The following is a 21492-nucleotide window of genomic DNA, read 5'->3' as shown; positions in this document are numbered from 1 at the left end:
TCCAGAGTTTGAGTAGTGAGACTTATCTCTGCATAAGCTGATTTTAGTCTCAAAGGGGGGAATGAGGCAGTGGGCAAAGAAAGTGTTAACTCTGATACATAAGAAATGATATTAAAAGCTTGAAGTTTAAATTCTCAGTTCTGCTAGCAAGTGAAGGTATGCCAGATGGTTCAGATTATATTGAACTCTAGCTGTCGAGCAAAAGGGTTAAAAAGGTCAGAGACAGGAATTTCTTTCACCCTGGTGAATGATGAAAGCTAGCTCAACAGCTGTATATTATTAGGCATACTGAATAGTTTTGTAGGCAGGCAGTTTGTTTAGGATTAAATAGAAAAATGCTTAGATAGAAAATACTATTTAGAGAGAGAGAGGCAATAGATTAGTATTTACAAGTTTTTGATATTTAGAATATGTCTTATAAGAAATACTGATTCTGTGTAAATTAATAAGGTTTGTGTCTGTGTAGAATATCTGTTAAATTCTGTATTACTCTTTGTCTGCTGTTTAAGAGGTCAAGCAAGGACTGCATTGAGGAGATCAACATGTGGTTTGACTTAGCCATAGTTCTGGCTGGTTCAATGTATAAGCTGATAGGTGAACGAGGTCAGGGCTAGTCAGCTCTCTTCTCCTTGATTAATTATAGCTAAGTGTAGGACTGGCCTCCTGAAAGTATATATGTATGCTATTAAGTAAGATTGACTTTTGACCCCTTTAATGAATGCCAGAGTTTAGTTAGCAGTTAGTACTAGGAATATGAGAAATCAATCATAATAACATGTAAGAGACTGGAGACCAAATGTCTGGCTTAAGGGGCCCCAGGTCAGAGGTCAGTTTAGGATGTCTGGAACCTATGTAACTGATATTTCAAAAGTAATGATTGGTTGAGGCAAGGTAGCCAATCAATTTCTTAACCAATTGGGAGTAAAGGGGGCTAGGCTAGGAGGAGGGCTTAGGACCCTATTTAAGTAGGAGCAGAAGCAGTTTACGTCAGAAGGAGCTCAGAAGAAAGAGAAGGACAGAAGGAACAGACAGAAGAAGGAGAAGACAGCATAAGAAGAGAAGCAGCTGAGACAAAGACACAGAGAGCTGAGAGAACCTCATTTGGGTTCCAGGGCTCTGTCCTCTCCTGGTTCTCCTCCTATCTCTCCCACCGCACCTTCAAAGTTCACTCTCATGGATCTTCCTCCACCCCCATCCCCTTATCTGTTGGTGTTCCCCAGGGATCGGTCCTTGGACCCCTTCTCTTCTCAATCTACACCTCTTCCCTGGGCTCCCTGATCTCATCTCATGGTTTCCAGTATCATCTCTATGCTGATGACACCCAACTGTATCTCTCCACACCAGACATCACCGCGGAGACCCAGGCAAAGGTATCGGCCTGCTTATCCGACATTGCTGCCTGGATGTCCAACCGCCACCTGAAACTGAACATGTCCAAGACCGAGCTTATCGTCTTTCCACCAAAACCCACTTCTCCTCTTCCTCCACTTTCTATCTCAGTTGATAACACCCTCATCCTCCCCGTCTCATCTGCCCGCAACCTCGGAGTCATCTTTGACTCCTCTCTTTCCTTCTCTGCGCATATCCAGCAGATAGCCAAGACCTGTCGCTTCTTCCTCTTTAACATCAGCAAAATTCGCCCTTTCCTCTCTGAACACACCACCCGAACTCTCGTCCACGCTCTCATTGCCTCTCGCCTGGACTACTGCAACTTACTCCTCGCCGGCCTCCCACTTAGCCATCTATCCCCCCTTCGGTCTGTTCAGAGCTCTGCTGCACGTCTCATATTCCGCCAGAGCCGATGTGCTCATGTTGCCCCTCTCCTCGGGTCACTTCACTGGCTTCCGATCAGATGCCGCATTCAATTCAAGCTTCTCCTTCTTGCCTACGGATGCGCTCGGTCTGCTGCCCCTCACTGCCTCTCTGCCCTCGTCTCCCCTTACGTTCCCGCCCGTAACCTCCGTTCGCAGGATAGGTCCCTCCTCTCGGTGCCCTTCTCCGCCACCGCCGACTCCGGGCTCCGCTCATTCTGCCTCGCCTCACCCTATGCTTGGAACAACCTTCCTGAGCCCTTGCGCCAGGCCCCCTCCCTGCCCATCTTCAGGTCTTTGCTTAAAGCCCACCTCTTCGGTGCTGCGTTCGGCACCTAACCCTTACCGTTCAGTGAATCCAGACTGCCCCAATTTGACTGCCCCGATCGGACCGACCGTTCACTTGTCTATTAGATTGTAAGCTCTTTGAGCAGGGACTGTCTCTCTTTGTTAAATTGTACAGCGCTGCGTAACCCTAGTAGCGCTCTAGAAATGTTAAGTAGTAGTAGTAGAAAGAGAAGAGAGCTAGAAATGATGTCTTGCTTTGTTTGCTGGCAAATAAAGATTTTTCTCTCATACTGGTGTGTGCTGTCTGACTCCTGAAGCATCACAAATTCATGCCTCCATTCCTGCAACACTTTTAGGCGTGCCTTAGTAAGGGCCCCCTTATCTCACATTATTAAACATAATTTAGGTTGAAACCTGGGAACATGTAAAATCGTTTTTTTCCTGCTCCTAGATCAAAAGAGAGATGGTTTGTGGTGGAAACTTGCTTATTTTGTTTTGAAGGTGGGTGGATGGATTATGAATTTGCACTAATTATGATGCTGCTGATTATGAACACCTTATTCATATTGACCTTATTTTTATATTAATATTGGGCTACTTTTGTGCTAGAAAAGTTTTGGCAACACTGCGGCGGGGGTTCAGTCCTTGCATGCTTGTTTGGCCCGTGGCCTCCAGTCCTTCCGTCCACCACAATTTCAAATTCAAATCTCTTTGGGTCACTTAGTTTCCGGCTGACGCTGTGTGAACCAGAGCGAGGCGTGAACGGACACTTCCTGGATCCCACCCGCCTATGCGTACCAAAACAACCTTACTTTGGGACACTTCCTGGCTCAGAATCAGAGCGAGGCTTAGAACGCACGCTCCTCCTCCCCCCCTGCGGCGGCGAGTGGCACTGGAGCTGAAGCTGAAGCTGTTCAGACGTGGCCTGAGTGCGGACGGTGGCGTTTCAGTGGCGCCAGGCGCGATGGAGCCCGAGGCCTCCTCCTGGCGTCTTGAGTCGTCGGTGGAGCTGAGCCTGACCAGCAGCACCGCCTCGTCCCTGCTGCCGCGCACCCGCATCTTCAAGATCATCGTCATTGGCGACTCCAACGTGGGCAAGACCTGCCTGACCTACCGCTTCTGCTCCGGCTGCTTCCCCGGCCGCTCCGAGGCCACCATCGGGAGTGGATTTCCGCGAGAGAACGGTGGACATCGACTGCGAGAAGATCAAGGTGAGGGGATGCTGCCAGACCCCGTTATTATCATAGGAGCCGACTCCACCCCCAATATTGAGAAAATTCCTTGTATGTGTCCAAGGAAGGGTTATTTAGCACCTCCAATCATTTTGAAAAGTTGGCTCCTATGATGATGATTGTCTCTTCAGATGCATGAAACCCTAACTGCCAGTTAGTCTTCCCAGATCATTTTATTTATTTTATTTAGTGCATTTGTATCCCACATTTTCCCACCTATTTGCAGGCTCAATGTGGCTTACATAGTTTTGTAATGATATTGTTATTCCAGGATATCAGATACAATTAGTGATGTGCAGAGATTAAGTAAGGGAAGAAAGAAGGAAGTGGTTAGGGGTAAGTATAGAAGGTGGACTTTCCTAACTGGGTGGGTTGGTGAAGTGGATTAGTGAGGCTATAGGTTCTCTTTGGAGTAATCATTAGTAGTAGTAATAATATATATATATATATATATTATTAGTAGTAATTGTAAGCAACTGGCGGGGGGAAGAGGGGTTGGCGGTTGAGAGGCTAGGATGGGGGAGGGCAGACTTATAGGGGGTCTGTGCCGGAGCCGGTGATGGGAGGCGGGACTGGTGGTTGGGAGGCGGGAAATACTGCTGCACAGACTTATATGGTCTGTGCCCTGAAAAAGACAGGTACAAATCAAGGTAAGGTATACACATGAGTTTATCGTGGGCAGACTAGATGGACCGTGCAGGTCTTTTTCTGCCGTCATCTACTATGTTACTATGTTACTATGTTATGGGAAGGCGGTAGAACGAGAGGACATGAAATGAGATTGAAGGGGGGCAGACTCAAAAAAGATGTCAGGAAGTATTTTTTCACGGAGAGAGTGGTGGATGCTTGGAATGCCCTCCCGCGGCAGGTGGTGGAGATGAAAACGGTAACTGAATTCAAACATGCGTGGGATATTCATAAAGGAATCCTTTGCAGAAGAAATGGATCCTCAGAAGCTTAGCGGAGCCAGTGGGGGGAAGAGGGGTTGGTGGTTGGGAGGCGAAGATATATTTTTTTTTTTGTTACATTTGTACCCCGCGCTTTCCCACTCATGGCAGGCTCAATGCGGCTTACATGGGGCAATGGAGGGTTAAGTGACTTGCCCAGAATCACAAGGAGCTGCCTGTGCTGGGAATTAGTAACATAGTAGATGACGGCAGAAAAAGACCTGCACGGTCCATCCAGTCTGCCCAAGAAGATAAATTCATATGTGCTACTTTTTTATTTGTACTGTCCTCTTCAGTGCACAGACCATATAAGTCTGGCCAGCCCTATCCCCGCCTCCCAACCACCAACCTCGCCTCCCAACCACCAGCTCTGGCACAGTCCCTATAAGTCTGCCTAGCACTATCCCCGCCTCCCAACCACCAACCTCGCCTCCCAACCACCAGCTCTGGCACAGTCCCTATAAGTCTGCCTAGCACTATCCCCGCCGCCCAACCACCAGCCCCGGCACAGACCGTATAAGTCTGCCCAGCACTAGTCCCGCCTCCCACCACCAGCTCTGGCACAGACCGTATATGTCTGCCCAGCACTAGCCCCGCCTCCCAGCCACCAGCTCTGCCACCCATTCTAGGCTAAGCTCCTGAGGATCCCTTCCTTCTGAACTCAGTTCCTCAGTTCCCCAGGACCAAAGTCCACCACCCTAACCACTAGGCCACTCCTTATACGGTCTGTGCCAGAGCCAGTAGTGGGAGGCGGGGCTGGTGGTTGGGAGGAGGGGATAGTGCTGGGCAGACTTATACGGTCTGTGCCAGAGCCAGTGGTGGTAGGCAGGGCTGGTGGTTGGGAGGAGGGGATAGTGCTGGGCAGACTTATACGATATGTGCCCTGAAAAAGGCAGGTACAAATCAAGGTAAGGTATACACATGAGTTCATCTTGTTGGGCAGACTCGATGGACCGTGCATGTCTTTTTCTGCCGTCATCTACTATGTTACTATGTTACATTGTTATTATTACTATTATTATTGATAACTTATGATTATGTAGATCATTACATTTGCATTATTTTTCATTGTTCACAGCCTCGTTCAGTACTCTTGCTAGTACTTATCTCTACTGTGTTTTCTCCAGGACAGTATTGTAGAACTTTTTTTGTTTATCGAGTCAGTGGAGACGTGATTCATAGCTTAACCATGAAAGTGAAGGGAAGACTATTTTCAAGCCAACTGCCTCCAGCTCCTTCCCAAAAATTATTGTTCAATATCATACTGCAAAGCTTTTTAAAATACTGCTGTCTGTAATACTGCTTATTTCTTGAAGTTTTCAGTGATTCAGTTGCTTTGGATCTCAAAATGTGACCTAACTGTACGCTTCTGGGAGCTGAGTTGTAGAATGAATCACTTTTTGCAGAGTGCAGGACTGGCTACAGTTCTCAGACTTTAGTTGTCAGCGTTAGTGGTGGTGGTAAAAAAGTTGAAATACTTCAGATTTTAATATTTTCAGCCTAGACTATGTCTACCTTGCCCTCAATATATCTAAAATGCTGTTATTCAAATTGATCTTATGAAACATTTGATTGTATTTACCTAGGCTTGCAGAACTTTAGCTTTGTATCATTTGAACATTATTCCCCATTTTCACGGTTTCATCTTTAAAACATTTTGTTTCCGCATACCTTTCCAACCTTATCACGCTCCCTATCAGCACTTCAAGCTCCTGCCTGCTCACTGTATCCAACCATGATACTGTTGCTGGAACTAAGAAACTTGTCCCTTGAGAGTGCTATACAGTCTTTGCACCAAGTGTCACGTGTCATTATCTGCTGGGTGGTGAGAGCTTGTAAGGGTTTTCTCAGAACAAAGAGCTAAGAACATAAGAATAGCCATACTGGATCAGACCAGTGGTCCATCTAGCCCTGTATCCTGTGTCCAACAGTGGCCAATCCAGGTCACAAGTACCTGGTAGAAATCCATATAGTAGCAAGACTCCATGCTACCAATCCCAGGGCAAGCAGTGACTTCCCATTTCTTTTAAAAGTATTTCCATGTAACTTCAAGCTGAAGAACCCTAACCTCTTTAGCCTTTCTTCATGTGGGAGGAGTTCCATCCCATTTACTATTTTGGTCGCTCTTCTACGCTATATCTTTTTTGAGATACGGCGACCAGAACTGAACGCAAGGGCTGGACTATGGCCTGAGACTGCTAGGGTGCACATAAATAACTAAATATTTCAGTCATTTAAGTCTGGTCCCAAGATCCTGTGAGAATCTGAGTCCTGCAGAAAGGTTATAATTCTAGGACAATTGGGGAAAACTCAATCTGTACGTGTCTTGATGCATTTGTCCCAGAATACGTTTATTTTTACAGTATGCACCCATGCAGTGATGACCTGTTGAAATGTTAAGGTCGGTGTAAGTGATTCCTATTTACGTTGTGGTCTTGTGAAGTTCCTGCTATTTCTTGGCAGGCTCACACAGGGGCAGCACCCATTGCCTGCTCTGAAAGTGGTTACTGGAGCTTTCTGGAAGAAACGACATCCGGTGGAAATGAATCAGTTAACAAACAGTAGCTTTGCTCAAAATCTGCTATTTTTTGATTAGCACATACTAGTAATGAAGAACACAAGAAGTGGATTGAAAGATTTATACATACACCTGTTAATTGGTGTAACGTCATGCTTCAGCATCCTTAGTACTGTAGTGGGATATCTGCCCATACCTGTTTGTATGCATAAGGCCTGCTTGGCCTAACTGAAGCCTATGAACCAAATAGGTTCTGACTAGGCCAGGAACCATCTTTTTAGGACAATACTGCCATGGCTTTTACTAGACTTCCTGCAGCACTGGACATTGACATTATAGGAACATGTGGTATGACATCGACAGAGTGTGATTTACACCGATACCGGATATGTGGTAAGGCACCAGCTCTGGTAAGGAGGACCATCACCAAGGCCAGGGGTCTCATTATATTATCTGCACAAGCATTCCCTGTGCCAAGCTATTGACAGTTACTATCTGGTTAGCTCGGTGATCCTAGTGGACCAAATCTTTACCTTACTGTCCACGTGCAAACCTTATGCACCAAGTCTTTGTTCCCAGCTCATCCAATCGGAGCATTGTTCTATGTGTGATAGTGTCCTCTATATCATGCACACATGTGGGGGGGGGGGGGGAGTCAAGGAGTTACACAAGAGATAAACACAGCCTGAGGTCCTGATGCACAAAAGTAAGTCCCCGATAAAAACTGCATGCATATAGATCCTCGGTAGAACTTCCGATTTGGAAATGGTGAGCGATGCTCAAAGGAAATTGCATGCAAATCAGCTTCACACAATTATAAGCAAGCAGCACAGTAGGGAAGGCACCTAGCACATGCACAGAACAGTCTCTCGGTATGTCCCTGTTTTGCGCATGTGCTAGAGCTGGTGTACTCTTGCCTTACCCCTGCAGTACTTGCTGTCTCCACCGTCTCAGTGTCTCCTTTCCCTTGCAGTGCCCTGGTTCTGGCTCCACCTTCCTCGTGCAGCTTACTTGCCGTCCCTCTGCCCCCAAGGTTTCACATGGGAATCTGCTTGCTGAAAGCCACCCTCCCCCCAGCTGACAACATAGGGGCTTTCTCTAGCTGATTGGCTGTCTGCTTGTTTCTACGCCCCCTGTAAATAATGAACACAATTGGGCACTTTGAAACAGGGCAAAAAGGCTGAGAAGTATGTGGACCAGAGACCCCTGATCTGATCAGACATTCCTACGTGCAAGCTGGCGTGGGAAAGGTGCAATTATGGATGAACAGAAGAATGTGATGTAGCACTTAAGGGAAAATTTATTGTGGGAACGGAGAACAGAATGATCCCTGAAGAAGATAAGGGCTGAAGTAATGTGAAGCCTTAACGTAAAAGGTATGTAAACAATTGTACCAGAGCATTAGGTTGGGGGGAGGCAGAGGTAGACCACATGTTTGGGTCCCCTGTGCTCCCCATGAGAAACTAGCATTTGTAATGTAACTTTCTCTTGGTAAGAATTAGAGAATTGCTTCTCTCATAAAATGCAGCCTTCCTAGTCTTTTATCTCCCTAAATTGTGGGTGGTTGGTGAGTACTAATTTGGGAGGTGATACAAGCAGCCTAAAAACATCACTGACCACACAGCTGATAACACAGGGGCTTTCCCCAGCCAAGTTGGCTGTCTGCTTGTTTCTCCACCCCTAAGCTGTTCTATGCTCTTGGACACTGCTATTGAAAACATTTTCCTCCTTGCTGAAATTCTGCCCCCCCCCCCCCCCCCCAAGCTGTTTCTCCACCCTTCTAAGCTGATTTCTGCTCTCCGACACTGCTTGCTATTAAAACTGCAAGCAGACTGCTCCTCACTCAAGGACAGCTCCAGAACTGACAGAAAATTTTGCTCCTTTCTGTAAATCACTCGGAATGCTCATTTTAATACTAATGAGCTGTTTGTAAATACTTGCATAGGATTATTGTTTAGCTCCTACCCCAAATGGTAAAAACCACGCAGAACCCCTTTGTGCATTAGATAACTGAATAACGTGATCGCTAGACTGGCTAGAACCAGTTTACATCGGACGTTGCTAGCGTGGTGATCTTTGAGCATGGGCCCCTCAGAGACGGACACTTTTCTCTGATGGATCTTATTTCACTAGCCAACATGTAGTCTTTCTGAGTGTTACTGAGGGGCTAACGCCCTCAGTGCTCATAAAGGAACTGAAGAGTGAGAACCAGTACTGTGTAGCATCTTAACTTCAGCATGTGCATTCCAGCTTCAATGCTGATAGTCTTCCACAAGGAGCACAGACTGAAGACGCAGTGAAGCAGGTGGCCTATCTACAAGGCCTCGTTCAGGAGCTGTCTGGGAAACTTCAGCTTGGAGTCCGAAAGGGAAAGAAGAGACCTGCCATGTGCAGAGGGAGTCAAAGGACTTTTTCAGGCAGCTTACAAGGTGAGGTCAGTTATTCTTAAGTTCCAAGTGAGTCAGAACCTTTTGGCTTGTGATCTTTGGTTACGTCTCGGGAATAGTTGTTAGTTGCACTGATATTGTTACTTTACTGGTCTACCGTATACTGATAAGTCTTGCTGCTAAGTTTTCCTTGTTGCTTTGCCATACTAATATATAAATCTATCTATATTTTATCTCCAATAAATTGTAATATATATTTCCAAAGCTTGGCATTCTTCTCTCATATTGCGAGCAAAACTTGCGTAAGTACCCTTTTCTTTGTTGAGACCACTTTAGGGCAAAATCATACTCCAAACAGATGAGATAATCCACAAGCTGTACCAGAGTAATTTTTTTTTTTTTGTTACATTTGTACCCCGCGCATTCCCACTCATGGCAGGCTCAATGCGGCTTACATGGGGCAATGGAGGGTTAAGTGACTTGCCCAGAGTCACAAGGAGCTGTCTGTGCCTGAAGTGGGAATCAAACTCAGTTCCCCAGGACCAAAGTCCACCACCCTAACCACTAGGCCACTCCTCCACTGTTGGTACTATTTCAGATTCTACATGGAATGTTGCTATTCCACTAGCAACATTCCATGTAGAAGTCAGCCCTTGCAGATCACCAATGTGGCCGCGCAGGCTTCTGCTTCTGTGAGTCTGACGTCCTGCACGTATGTGCAGGATGTCAGACTCACAGAAACAGAAGCCTGCGCAGCCTTCTACATGGAATGTTGCTAGTGGAATAGCAACATTCCATGTAGAAGGCTGTGCAGGCTTCTGTTTCTGTGAGTCTGACGTCCTGCACGTACATGGGACGTCAGACTAACAGAAGCAGAAGCCTGCGTGGCCACATTGGTGATCTGCAAGGGCCGACTTCTACATGGAATGTTGCTAGTGGAATAGCCATAACACCAAACCAAAGACAAAGAACTAATGATAAACACCCCCTCTACCTATGGGAATTCTTCTATATTTTCTATTGGATCTAGAAGATCTCTATACTTTTAAAGTAACATAAGCCCAAACATCTGAAGATTCAATGACATGAATATGTTCTAGAATATGTTTGGGAGTCCTCAGAAGACACCACTTCCGGCACATTCAATAAAGATTTTTAGCCTAGTGGCATAGCGTCTCCTCATCGGACAATCCCTTAGGTAACTATTTATAGTGCTATTGCAAACACATATACTACAAAAGGTGCTCAAAGCTATATGTGCTCAATGCTACAAGTGCTCTAAATCAAAAATTGTTTAAAAGGACTTATCTTAAGTTCCTCTCCGTGTATTATACTGTTGGAGTCCTCTTTGGCTTTCCCTAGATAACGCCCGACACCGCGGGTTTCAACATTTTCGTCAGGGACTCGGGTTAACACTTGCCCATCTCCCCTTCACAACAGTCTGTACTTCCGGACATCAATAATTCTCCCAGAGAATTATTGATGTCCGGAAGTACAGACTGTTGTGAAGGGGAGATGGGCAAGTGTTAACCCGAGTCCCTGACGAAAATGTTGAAACCCGCGGTGTCGGGCGTTATCTAGGGAAAGCCAAAGAGGACTCCAACAGTATAATACACGGAGAGGAACTTAAGATAAGTCCTTTTAAACAATTTTTGATTTAGAGCACTTGTAGCATTGAGCACATATAGCTTTGAGCACCTTTTGTAGTATATGTGTTTGCAATAGCACTATAAATAGTTACCTAAGGGATTGTCCGATGAGGAGACGCTATGCCACTAGGCTAAAAATCTTTATTGAATGTGCCGGAAGTGGTGTCTTCTGAGGACTCCCAAACATATTCTAGAACATATTCATGTCATTGAATCTTCAGATGTTTGGGCTTATGTTACTTTAAAAGTATAGAGATCTTCTAGATCCAATAGAAAATATAGAAGAATTCCCATAGGTAGAGGGGGTGTTTATCATTAGTTCTTTGTCTTTGGTTTGGTGTTATGACAAGTTGAATTTACCAAAGATTCTTATATTTAGGAGATTTTGAGTGGTCGCTAGTGGAATAGCAACATTCCATGTAGAATCTCCAATAGTATCTATTTTATTTTTGTTACATTTGTACCCCCATGCTTTCCCACTCATGGCAGGCTCAAATGTGGCTTACATGGGGCAATGGAGGGTTAAGTGACTTGCCCAGAGTCACAAGGAGCTGCCTGTGCCTGAAGTGGGAATCAACAGTCCACCACCCTAACCACTAGGCCACTCCTTCCTTGATTATTAGCTAATCACCTTATTAACCCTACAGTACTGTTTCACCCCTATGCAGGTGGTGCTTAACTTCTCTGCTAGGCCAGAGAGTCTTTTTAACTTTAGCGGGTTTGTTGTACAGGCCTTATCCTTTCTGAGGGGTTAGAAGTCTCAGTAGAAAGGAAATGGGACTTGATATACCGCCTTTCTGTGTTTTTGTTGCAACTACATTCAAAGCGGTTTTAGATAGTATATACAGGTACTTGTACCAGGGGCAAGGGAGGGTTAAATAGACTTCCCAAGCCTGTACGTCTAGCCCCGTCTTTAGCCGTTTTACTTTTTTATTTTATTTGTAGCATTTGTATCCCACATTTTCCCACCAATTTGCAGGCTCAATGTGGCTTACATTATGCCGTAATGGCGATCGCCATTTCCGGGTGGAGAATTACAAATGATATTACATTAAGGTGCATAATGGTAAAGTATAATAACAATATGATATTGGATAGAGGTTCTTAAGTGATAAGAGTAGATTATAACATTAGTTAGATAGTCAACTGTAAGACGTTCATTTCTGACGTGAGAAATAAAGTGGTAGTGCGAATTGCGTAATTTTCACTAGTAGCCACTTGGTTGTCGGTCCGGTGTAGGGGTACGGTTTTGTCTAATATTTCAAGTCCAAACTCAAAACCCACCTCTTTACCACTGCTTTTGACTCCTAACTCACTTGCCCTGTCCCTTACCCTCACCTCTTTATTCCCTTACCCTTAATTGTTCTGTCTGTTTACCTGTCTTATCTAGATTGTAAGCTCTTTGAGCAGGGACTGTCTTTTGTGTATGGTGGACAGCGCTGCGTATGACTTGTAGCGCTATAGAAATGATACGTAGTAGTAGTAAATGACTTGTCCAGAGTCACAAGGTGCTGCAGTAGGAATCGAACCCAGTTCCCTAGGATCAAAGTCTGCTGCACCTGTAGCTTAATATTTCAGTGGTGCATCTAACCCTATTTCAGTTAGATTCCTGTTACATTCTGATGTTGGTGTATCTAACTCTTTCTATTACAACAGCTACTAATGGCTACAGTTTTAAAACCCTAAAGCTATTACAACTTCTCCAATAGCATTTCCGGGGAATGCTGCCTTCACTAACTCCTTGCTCTTCCAGGATGGATATTTCAGTCATGTACAGGCCATTACTGGCTGTTCTTAGGTCAGCCCGCAATTTACAGCTTTGTGTTCTGGGACACACAGGGAAGTGTTTTGGATTAAACACTTTAGGGTTCTCCTTTATCGGTCCTCTCCTGTATTTTTCTCTAGGTCAGGGTGGGCTGAAGCAGCATGATTTTCTGGCTTCTGCAGCTCATCTCTACCTTTTTAAAGGATTCGTCGGAGGCTATAAGTTCTCGGTTGACTCCAGGCTTTGATTATCTGGCAAAACACCATTACTCTGGAGCTTTCTGGAAGTCTCCCACTCTGTATTTAATAGAAATCATATTACAGCATATTTCTACAGCACCCCAGTGAATGGAACACACAGATTCTGGTGAGTGGAGGAGCAGCCTAAAGGTTAGTGCAGCAGGCTTTGATCCTGGTAGCCTGGATTCAATTCCCACTGCAGCTCCTTGTGACCTCGAGCAAGTCACTTAACCCTCCATTTCCCCACGTATAAAAGCTTTGATTGTGAGCCCTCTAGGGACAGAGAAAGTACCTGAATATAATGTGTACAGCGCTGCATACATCTAGTAACGCTAAAGAAATGATTAGTAGTAGGACTACTCCCCGGGAACTCTGTTCATCTGGTAAATCTCTCTTATCTGTCCCCTTCTACACTGCCACCTGCATGCTCTGTTCCTTTTATCTTGCTGCACCATGCGCCTGGAATAGACTTCCTGAATCAGTACATCAAGCTCCGTCTCTGGCTGTCTTCAATTCTAGGCTAAAAGCCCACCTTTTTTATGCTGTTTTTAACTCCTATTCACTTGTTCAGTACCCATGTCTGTTTTATCATTTCCACCTTTAAGTAGTTCCCTTATCCCCCCTTATTTGTCCTGTTTGTCTGTCTTGATTACATTGTAAGCTCTTTTGAGCAGAGACTGTCACGTGTATGTTCAGTGTACAGTGCTACATATGTCTAGTAGCGCTATAGAAATGATACATAGTAAGTTATCAGATAAGGTTCCGACACTTAGATCTTTACCACATCTGTGGTGGATGACCTTAGTTTGCATCTGCACTGGTTGCTTGTGGGATATGTCTGTGCTACCCACTGGCATGGCATGTTGATGCTGGTTGGCTGAGGTCTCAACATCTCGGGCCGTTAGCTAGGCTTGGTAGTCATGGTCAGTGTTTTGGCATTCAGGTTCTGGCCTAGAACCACAGCTGCTCAAAACACTAGTTTAGTCTGTTTCTAAGCGAATACAGCTGTCAAGCATGTGAAGTTGGCAGTCTTCTGTATTTTTTTTTTGGGGTCTTTGAGGTATATTGGCTGTCTGAGACTTCCTTGCTAGTGCTGCTTCTCTACAGTTATTCTGTAGACAGAGGACGAGGCAATCTGGCAGGACATATTCATTTTCTCTGTTGGGGCTATGATGGGAGGTCTTAGAGCTTCAGTGTTCCGATCAGTCTCTTATCTGCTCCTTCGCCAACCAGTGCTTTGGCAAGGTGGTGGCTTTTAGTTAAGTTCAGTTAAACAAGGTAGTGTGGCCTTTACTGTCATTGGTGCTGGTTTCCTTAATCCTCTCTTTCATCTCTGATCTCATAAAGTCCCTGTATTCCTCATCCGGCTCTGTTCGGCTGAGTGGTTTAGTGTCTTGATTTCTGCATTTATCTATGTTCTTCAATAGCGCTGCTGCTGAGGTGATGCCCTTTTGACTGGAAGTCTCATTTGGTTGATTCCTTCTCTGGCAGGGTCTCTTGTATTCAGTTGCTTCACTATGCTGTTTCTTTTCTGTGCAGTGTCTTCCTTAACTGCACTTCATGCCATTTTCTGTTTCTTCTAGTCCCACTCTATATGGGCACTGCTTTGCTACACCCTAGTAGTCTGGACTGGTCTGGTAAGGATTCTAAGGAGAAAACTTTTACCTGATGATTTTCTTTCCTTTCGTCCAGAAACCCACTCTGAGTATGAGTCTTTATACCCTTCTTCTCAGAGTTACTACTACTATTTATCATTTCTATAGCACTACTAGACGTACGCAGCACTGTACACTTGAACATGAAGAGACAGTTCCTGCTCCACAGAGCTTACAATCTAATTAGGACGGACAAACAAGAGATAAGGGAATATTAAAGTGAGGATGATAAAATAAGGATTCTGAACAAGCGAATAAGGGTTAGGAGTTAAAAGCAGCATCAAAAAGGTGGCCTTTTAGCTTAGATTTGAAGACGGCCAGAGCTGGAGCTTGAGGTACCGGCTGAGGAATTCTATTCCAGGCATATGGTGCAACAAGATAAAAGGAACGAAGTCTGGAGTTAGCAGTGGAGGAGAAGGGTGCAGATAAGAGAGATTTACCCAGTGAATAGAGTTCATTATCCTTATTTATCTGACAGACTCTTGTGTTACATCTTTCTTGCCTTCTGACTCAATGAGCGAACTGTATGTCAGTGGAGCTCATGCATTCTGGGTCAGACCAATGGTCCATCTAGCCCAGTAGCCTGTTTTCCAAACAGTTGCCAATCCAGATCACAAGTGCCTGACAGAAGCCCAAATCATGGCAATACTCCTGTGTCTGTCTCAACAGCAGACTATGGACTTTTCCTCCAGGAATTTGTCCAAACCTTTTTTAAAACCCAGACATGCTAACTGCTGTTATCACATCCTCTGGCAAAGAGTTCCAAAGCCCTCTTTAGCCTTTCCTCGTACGAGAGGAGTTTCATCCCCTTTATCATTTTGGTTGCTCTTCTTTGAACCTTTTCTAATTCCGCTATATGTTTTTTGAGATATGGCGACCAGAACTGAACGCAATACTCAAGGTGCGGACGCACCACGGAGTGATACAAAGGCAGCATAGTATTTTGGGTCTTATTCACCATCCCTTTCCTAATAATTCCTAGCATTCTGTTTGCTTTTTTGGCCGCCTCCGCACACTGAGCAGAAGATTCCAGCATATTACTTACAACAACACCCAAATCTTTTTCTTGAGTGCTGACACCCCCCCCCCCCCCCCCCCCCCCAAAGGTCAGCTGGGTCCTGGGTCTTTAATTTGTCAGGCACTTTTTTTTTTGTTTGTTTTTTGTTTTCAGTTTGTGGTGGTTGTGCTAAATGTGTCCCACTCGGAATTAGCTGATTAATGTCATATGTTCCAAACATCTGATACTTCACCTCCTCCTGCACTGCACAAGAGAAAGCAGGAAAGCTTTTGTTGAAGTGAAACTTGGCCAGAATGCAGCTGTTTTCAAGCTGAAACTTGAAGGCCATGGTAAATGTTTAACCATCAGATCCTAAGTCAACATGCTGTAGACCCACAAGGAACAAAAGCAATTGTTCCTTATGTAGATCTGATGGTCTTGCACCAGTGACACTCCAGTTATAATAAGGCTATAAACTGATTCACTGTCTTGCCAGCCTCAATGTGGTAATTCTATGAAGTGTGTACGCTGACATTATATACCGAGTACACAACAAGGGGTAGATTCAAAATATGGGAACTAATTGTCAATTTTAAATAATGGCAATTGTGTGCATGAAATTACCGTTACAGAGAGTACGTCAGCATACACATGCCTAACTTTAGGTAACATCAAATGGACCGACTCAATGTGCAGAGAAATATAAACCATAAAGACACTTTCCTTAGCGTCTGCAGCAGATGAATCCAGGTGGAGACAGAGATAACGAATGGAAGGCAGTGACACCAGACGGCCAGCTTCTTCTGCGCAGACTTGTACGGTCTGTGCCCTGAATAAGGCAGGTACAAATCAAGGTAAGGTTTACACATATGTTTGTCTTGTTGGGCAGACTGGATGGACCGTGCAGGTCTTTTTCTGCCGTCATCTACTATGTTACTGTGTTCTTCATTCAGTATATCTCTATCTCCAGCAGGTGGTGGACGGTTTTCTGCAGCTCCTGGATTCTTCTCTTGGGGCTACTTCTGGGTCCAGTGGGTCAGTTGAGTGTTGGGGGCTGTTTGGTTTGTGGTGCCGACTTTGGGGTCATACGCAGTTTCTGGGTCCCCTGCCTCACTCTGTGTTCCCCTCTCTTTCTGCCGGTGTCCTGAGCTCTTGCCTTCATCAACAATTCAAAAAAACAACAAAAATAGTTAAGACAGGGGAGCACTTTGCCATTTATTTTGTGTAGGAGTGTAAAAAAAAAAAATTGGAGAGATTGGTAGGGGAGATGCGTGCTACGGTTTTTTTCCCTGTGCTGACTCGTGATGTGCTGTTCGGGCAGCAGAGTTCCTTGCTGGAGGCACCGCTGCTGCCTTAGGATGCGCAAGTTGGGTGAGTGTTATTTTTCTTCCACCTGTGGCGCGTCAGCACCTTGGTTCTCTAATGGCGGCTGAAGTAGTCAAAAGATATTCCTGCTGTGGGAAGCGGCGCTCTGCAGTGGGGTTTTGTGAGACTGGGTGCCCGCCAGCTTTGGTTGGGAAACGAGGAGTCTCTTTCTTCTGATCCATCGGTTTTCCGCGCTGATGAGATGGAGCTCGCGCCATCTTGCAGGTGCTGGCAGACGCAGTTCTCACCTCTCAACTAACTTCTGCTCCCGAGTGTTCGCGGCCTGCAGCTTGTTCTGGTGTTGCTGCAGAAGGGAATTTTTCTGCCCCTGAGGGTCAGGAGAGTTTTTCTCACTGGAATTCGTGCTCCTCATGCAACAGGCTTTTTTTTTTTTTTTTTTTTTACTTGAGGGCCTTGCCTCAGCAACCGTTGCTTTTCTGGTGTTCGCCCTGCGGGAGCTTCTGTGCCACATTTGAGTATGGTGGCCCATTTTTCAGTTGAATATCTGGCCCTTAAAAGGTGGCACTAGGGCGCTGGTTCTGTCATGGACAAGGTGGAGCCCTTTTCAGCTGCCCCCTCGCTGGCTACTTTTTCGGGGGATTTCTTGCTGCCCTCTGGAGGAGGGTGTGGTGACCCAGGAGGACTCTGATTATCCTTCTGCAGTTTGCCTGTTTCACAGGAAAGAGCTTTCTGCTCTCATTTCTGGTGCTTTGGAGGCTTTGAATATTGTTGACCCTGAGGTGCAGACTGTGGCTACAGTCAACCCCAAAATGGCTAGTACAAGAAGGCCATCTTAAGTCCTTTCCCGTCCATGAGACCATTCAGGAACTTATCTGAGCCCAATGGAATGACCCTGAGGGGGGTTTGAGGGTGGCCAATGCGATGGCTCGCCTGTACCCCTTGGCTGTGGAGTATGGGGAGAAGTTTATTCTTCCTAAAGTAGATGCCTTGGTAACTGCTGTTACTAAGGAGACCGCCCTCCCAGTGGAGGGAGGGGTAGCGCTGAAGGACATGCAGGATAGACGTTTGGATGCCTCTCTTAAGTGTGCCTTTAAGGTGCTGGCGCTTGTGCTACAAACCTCTATTTGCAGCTCTTACACTGCGACAGCTTGTCTTAGCTGGTTTCAGCAGGCACTTGAGCAAGACCAGGAGTCTGGCTTGGTTTTTGGGGGCTCCTTGTCCCATATGGAGTCCGGTCTTGCCTTTATGACTGATGATGCTGGCAGTGTCTTTCCTCCAGTTGCTGTGGCTGCGTCATTGGGCTGCGGACATGGCGTCTAAGCAGCGTCTTATGCGTCTGCCCTTCTGAGGTAAGCTTCTTTTTGGAGAGGACCTTGAGAGGATTGTTAAGGACTTGGGTGACTCTCTAAGAATCAACTGCTTCCCGAGGACAAGCCCATGTCCTCTTCTAGGATAGGGTCTACCAGACCTCGACTGCGAAAGGCTCACCGGCTAGGTAAAAAAAACATAGTAGGTTGACAGGGTCATTCCTGCAGCCTTGTTTTCAACAGCGCTCGTCCTTTCGAGGGGATAAGCATCTTGCCAGAACTACAGAACATCAGGGAGCGGGAGGATGCCCTGACCAATGATGGGGTGCTGGTCTGCTCTTTGGTGCTTGATATAGGTAGTTGATTGATTCGCTTCCAACCAGTGGGTCCTGGATATTTTTTTTTATTTATTATATTTGTACCCCGCGCTTTCCCACTCATGGCAGGCTCAATGCGGCTTACATGGGGCAATGGAGTGTTAAATTACTTGCCCAGAGTCACAAGGAGCTGCCGGTCCCTGAAGTGGGAATCGAACTCAGTTCCTCAGGACCAAAGTCCACCACCCTAACCACTAGGCCAGTCCTCCACTCCATATTGTCCAGGAAGGTTACAAACTGGAGTTTGCTTCCCCCGTAAATGAGGTGTTTCTGAAGTCCCGGTGAACCACAGCCTCCAAGAGTGCGGCAGTGTGGACCACGTTGAGGTCCCTATTGCACCTGGGGCGGTACCAGTGCCCCTGCCAGAGATGCACTTGGGTCAATATTCGTTCTACCCTTCGGAAAGGGGGTTCCTTCAGGCCCATTCTTGATTTTCAAAGCATTTATAGAGTGGATATGGCTGCTAGGTCGGATGCTTCTTTTGGTGCGGCAGTTCTGTTTTGGGGGGCGAGGGCGTAGGCGGCTTCCTATCCTCTCTCTTTAGGGATTGCTTTGGTACATCCCACCAGTTCCTGGATTCATCTGCTGCAGATGCTAAGGAAAGTAAAATTATGCCTTACCTGGCAATAACTTTCTTTCCTTTAGTCGCAGCAAATGACTCCAGGATTTCACCCATTTGCCTTGTGGTTTTCTCTGTGTGATCTCTGTTTTCTAACAAGAAAAAAAAAGAAAAGGAGACATTTACAATAAGAAGAGAAGCAGTCTGAATTCAGACAGTGCCTTGTTCGACAGGCAGAATTGTTTATTTCTCTTTGGTGAGGAAGGTTTCAGGCATTTTCTGCTTTTTCTGATCCTGCTTTGTGAGGAGAAATACTGAATGAAGGAGATGCTGGCTATCTGGTACCACTGCCTTAAATTCATTATCTCTATCTCCACTTGGTGGTAGAGGGACACAACCTACCAGTTCCTGGATTCCTCTGCTCCGTCTAAAGGAAAGAAAATTATTGGCAGGTAAGGCATAATTTTACCATCCCAGCATCCATGTACTACTTAGCAGTTTATTATGAGCTGCCATGTTCAGAAAGTAGATTGTGGAAATTTAAGTAACAACTAGTAAAAAAAGGCCCGTTTCTGACACAAATGAAATGGGCGCTAGCAAGGGTTTCCTCGTAGTGTGTATGTTTGAGAGAGTGTGTGTGAGAGTGACTGTGTGAGAGAGAGAGAGTGAATGTGCAAGTGTGTGTGTGTGACAGAGAGAGAGTGAGACTGGGTGCGAGTGTGTCTGTGAGAGAGTGTGTGTGTGAGATTGTCTGCCAGGGGGCCCCCCTCCTTCCAAGTTCCAGGGTTGTCTCCCCCGGCCCCTCTCCCAGTTCCAGGGTCATCGTCCCTCACTTCCTCCCTCCCTTCCAGTTCCAGGCTCCCTCCTTCCGAGTTTTAAAAGTCATCTTCACTTACCAAGTCAGGGTTACGGCTGTGGCCAGCAGCGGTAAAACGCGTGCAGGCTCGGCCCTTCTCTCTCTTTCTCAGCTGTGGTCCTGCCCTTTCGGAAACAGGACATGAGAGCAGGACCCCAGCTGAGAAAGAGAGAAGGGCAGAGCCTGCACGTGTTTCACCGCTGCTGCTGGCAGCCGTAACCCTGACTTGGTAAGTGAAGATTACTTTTAAAAATCAGAGGGAGGGGCCTGGAACTGGAAGGGAGGGATGACGACCCTGGAACTGGGAGAGAGGGGGGGCCCCTGGAACTGGGAGGGAGGAATGGAGGGACGATGACACCCTCATGCGTGTTGCAATGACGGACCGGGCAGGCGTGTTGGGCGATTTTTTTCACATCGTTGATTGGTTCCTCTTTCTTGTGACGACGTGAGAGCCAATGAAACACTGAATGACAGGCTTACGAACCCTAAAGTGCCACAGAGTCTGCTTCAGAATGTTAGAGATGCTTTTTATTATAGTAGATATATTGAAGTAACTAAAACTGTATTTGAGAACTTTATAGAAAACTCATGTATGTTTATTGTGGAAACTAATTAGTCATTTGTGACCATTTGTTCTGCAGCCCTTCATTGTAGTAGAGTTACAAGAATGTTTTGTATAAGACAGGACAGAAACTGAATCTGCTACTTTCCATCACTATGAAATCAAACCTTCTTGCCTTCTCTTCTGATGTTTCAGATCCAACTGTGGGACACTGCTGGCCAGGAGCGCTTCAGGAAAAGCATGGTGCAACATTACTACCGCAACGTCCATGCTGTCGTCTTTGTGTACGATGTGACAAACTTGGACAGTTTTCTCAGCCTGCCATCCTGGATCGAGGAATGCAAACAGCACTCGCTCACCTATGACGTGCCCCGCATTCTGGTGGGGAATAAGTGTGACCTGACAGATGAGATCCAGGTGCCTACGGATATGGCACAGAAATTCGCAGACGGTCAGAACATGCCGCTGTTTGAAACCTCGGCTAAAAATCCAAATGACAGTGATCACGTGGAAGCAATATTCCTGACTCTAGCCCATAAGCTTAAGTGCCATAAACCGATGATGCTAAGCCAACCTCCAGATAACAATAAAGTGCTTTTGCAGCCTGAGCAGAAAGATGCCGTGACCTGCTGGTGTTAGGTCTCGGTATTTGCACAGTTAACAGCAACCCATCCCGGTGCCTAACACTTTAAAAATATCTCACCTAAATGAGCCATTGCAATAGGAATTTTGTTAGATTTCTCCAGCACTTTAAACAGTTCCCTTTTTAAATGTTTCCAGCTGTTTCCTCGCACACTTAATTTCTAAACAGGACTGAAAGGTCAGCTTGGAAGAATAAGACACTTGGAGTATAAAAACATTTATTTGTTTGAGAAGGGGGGGGAAATTCCTAGAAAAAAAGCATGGGCTCTGATATTTGTGTTGAATTTAATAAACGTGATGCATGGAGAGAAGTAGGTGTGACAAGCTGCTCTGTTTCAACTGGTGTTGGAAACATAAAATCCAGCGACTGAGCTT

General features: G+C 45.8%; 1 protein-coding gene across 1 annotated transcript; it reads left to right on the top strand.

The window, feature by feature from the left end:
• Positions 1-2962: 2962 nt before the first annotated feature.
• On the top strand, positions 2963-21170 carry RAB33B (RAB33B, member RAS oncogene family). The gene is given in 3 exon segments (XM_030191721.1): positions 2963-3258; positions 3260-3310; positions 20671-21170. Coding segments are annotated over 3 exon segments (690 nt in total). The 5' UTR covers positions 2963-3063; the 3' UTR covers positions 21115-21170.
• The last annotated feature ends 322 nt before the right edge of the window (positions 21171-21492 follow it).

This window comes from Microcaecilia unicolor, chromosome 2 (genome assembly GCF_901765095.1).
Source record: "Microcaecilia unicolor chromosome 2, aMicUni1.1, whole genome shotgun sequence".
Taxonomy (NCBI): Eukaryota; Metazoa; Chordata; class Amphibia; order Gymnophiona; family Siphonopidae; genus Microcaecilia; species Microcaecilia unicolor.
This window is presented reverse-complemented; position numbering and strand designations above follow the sequence as displayed.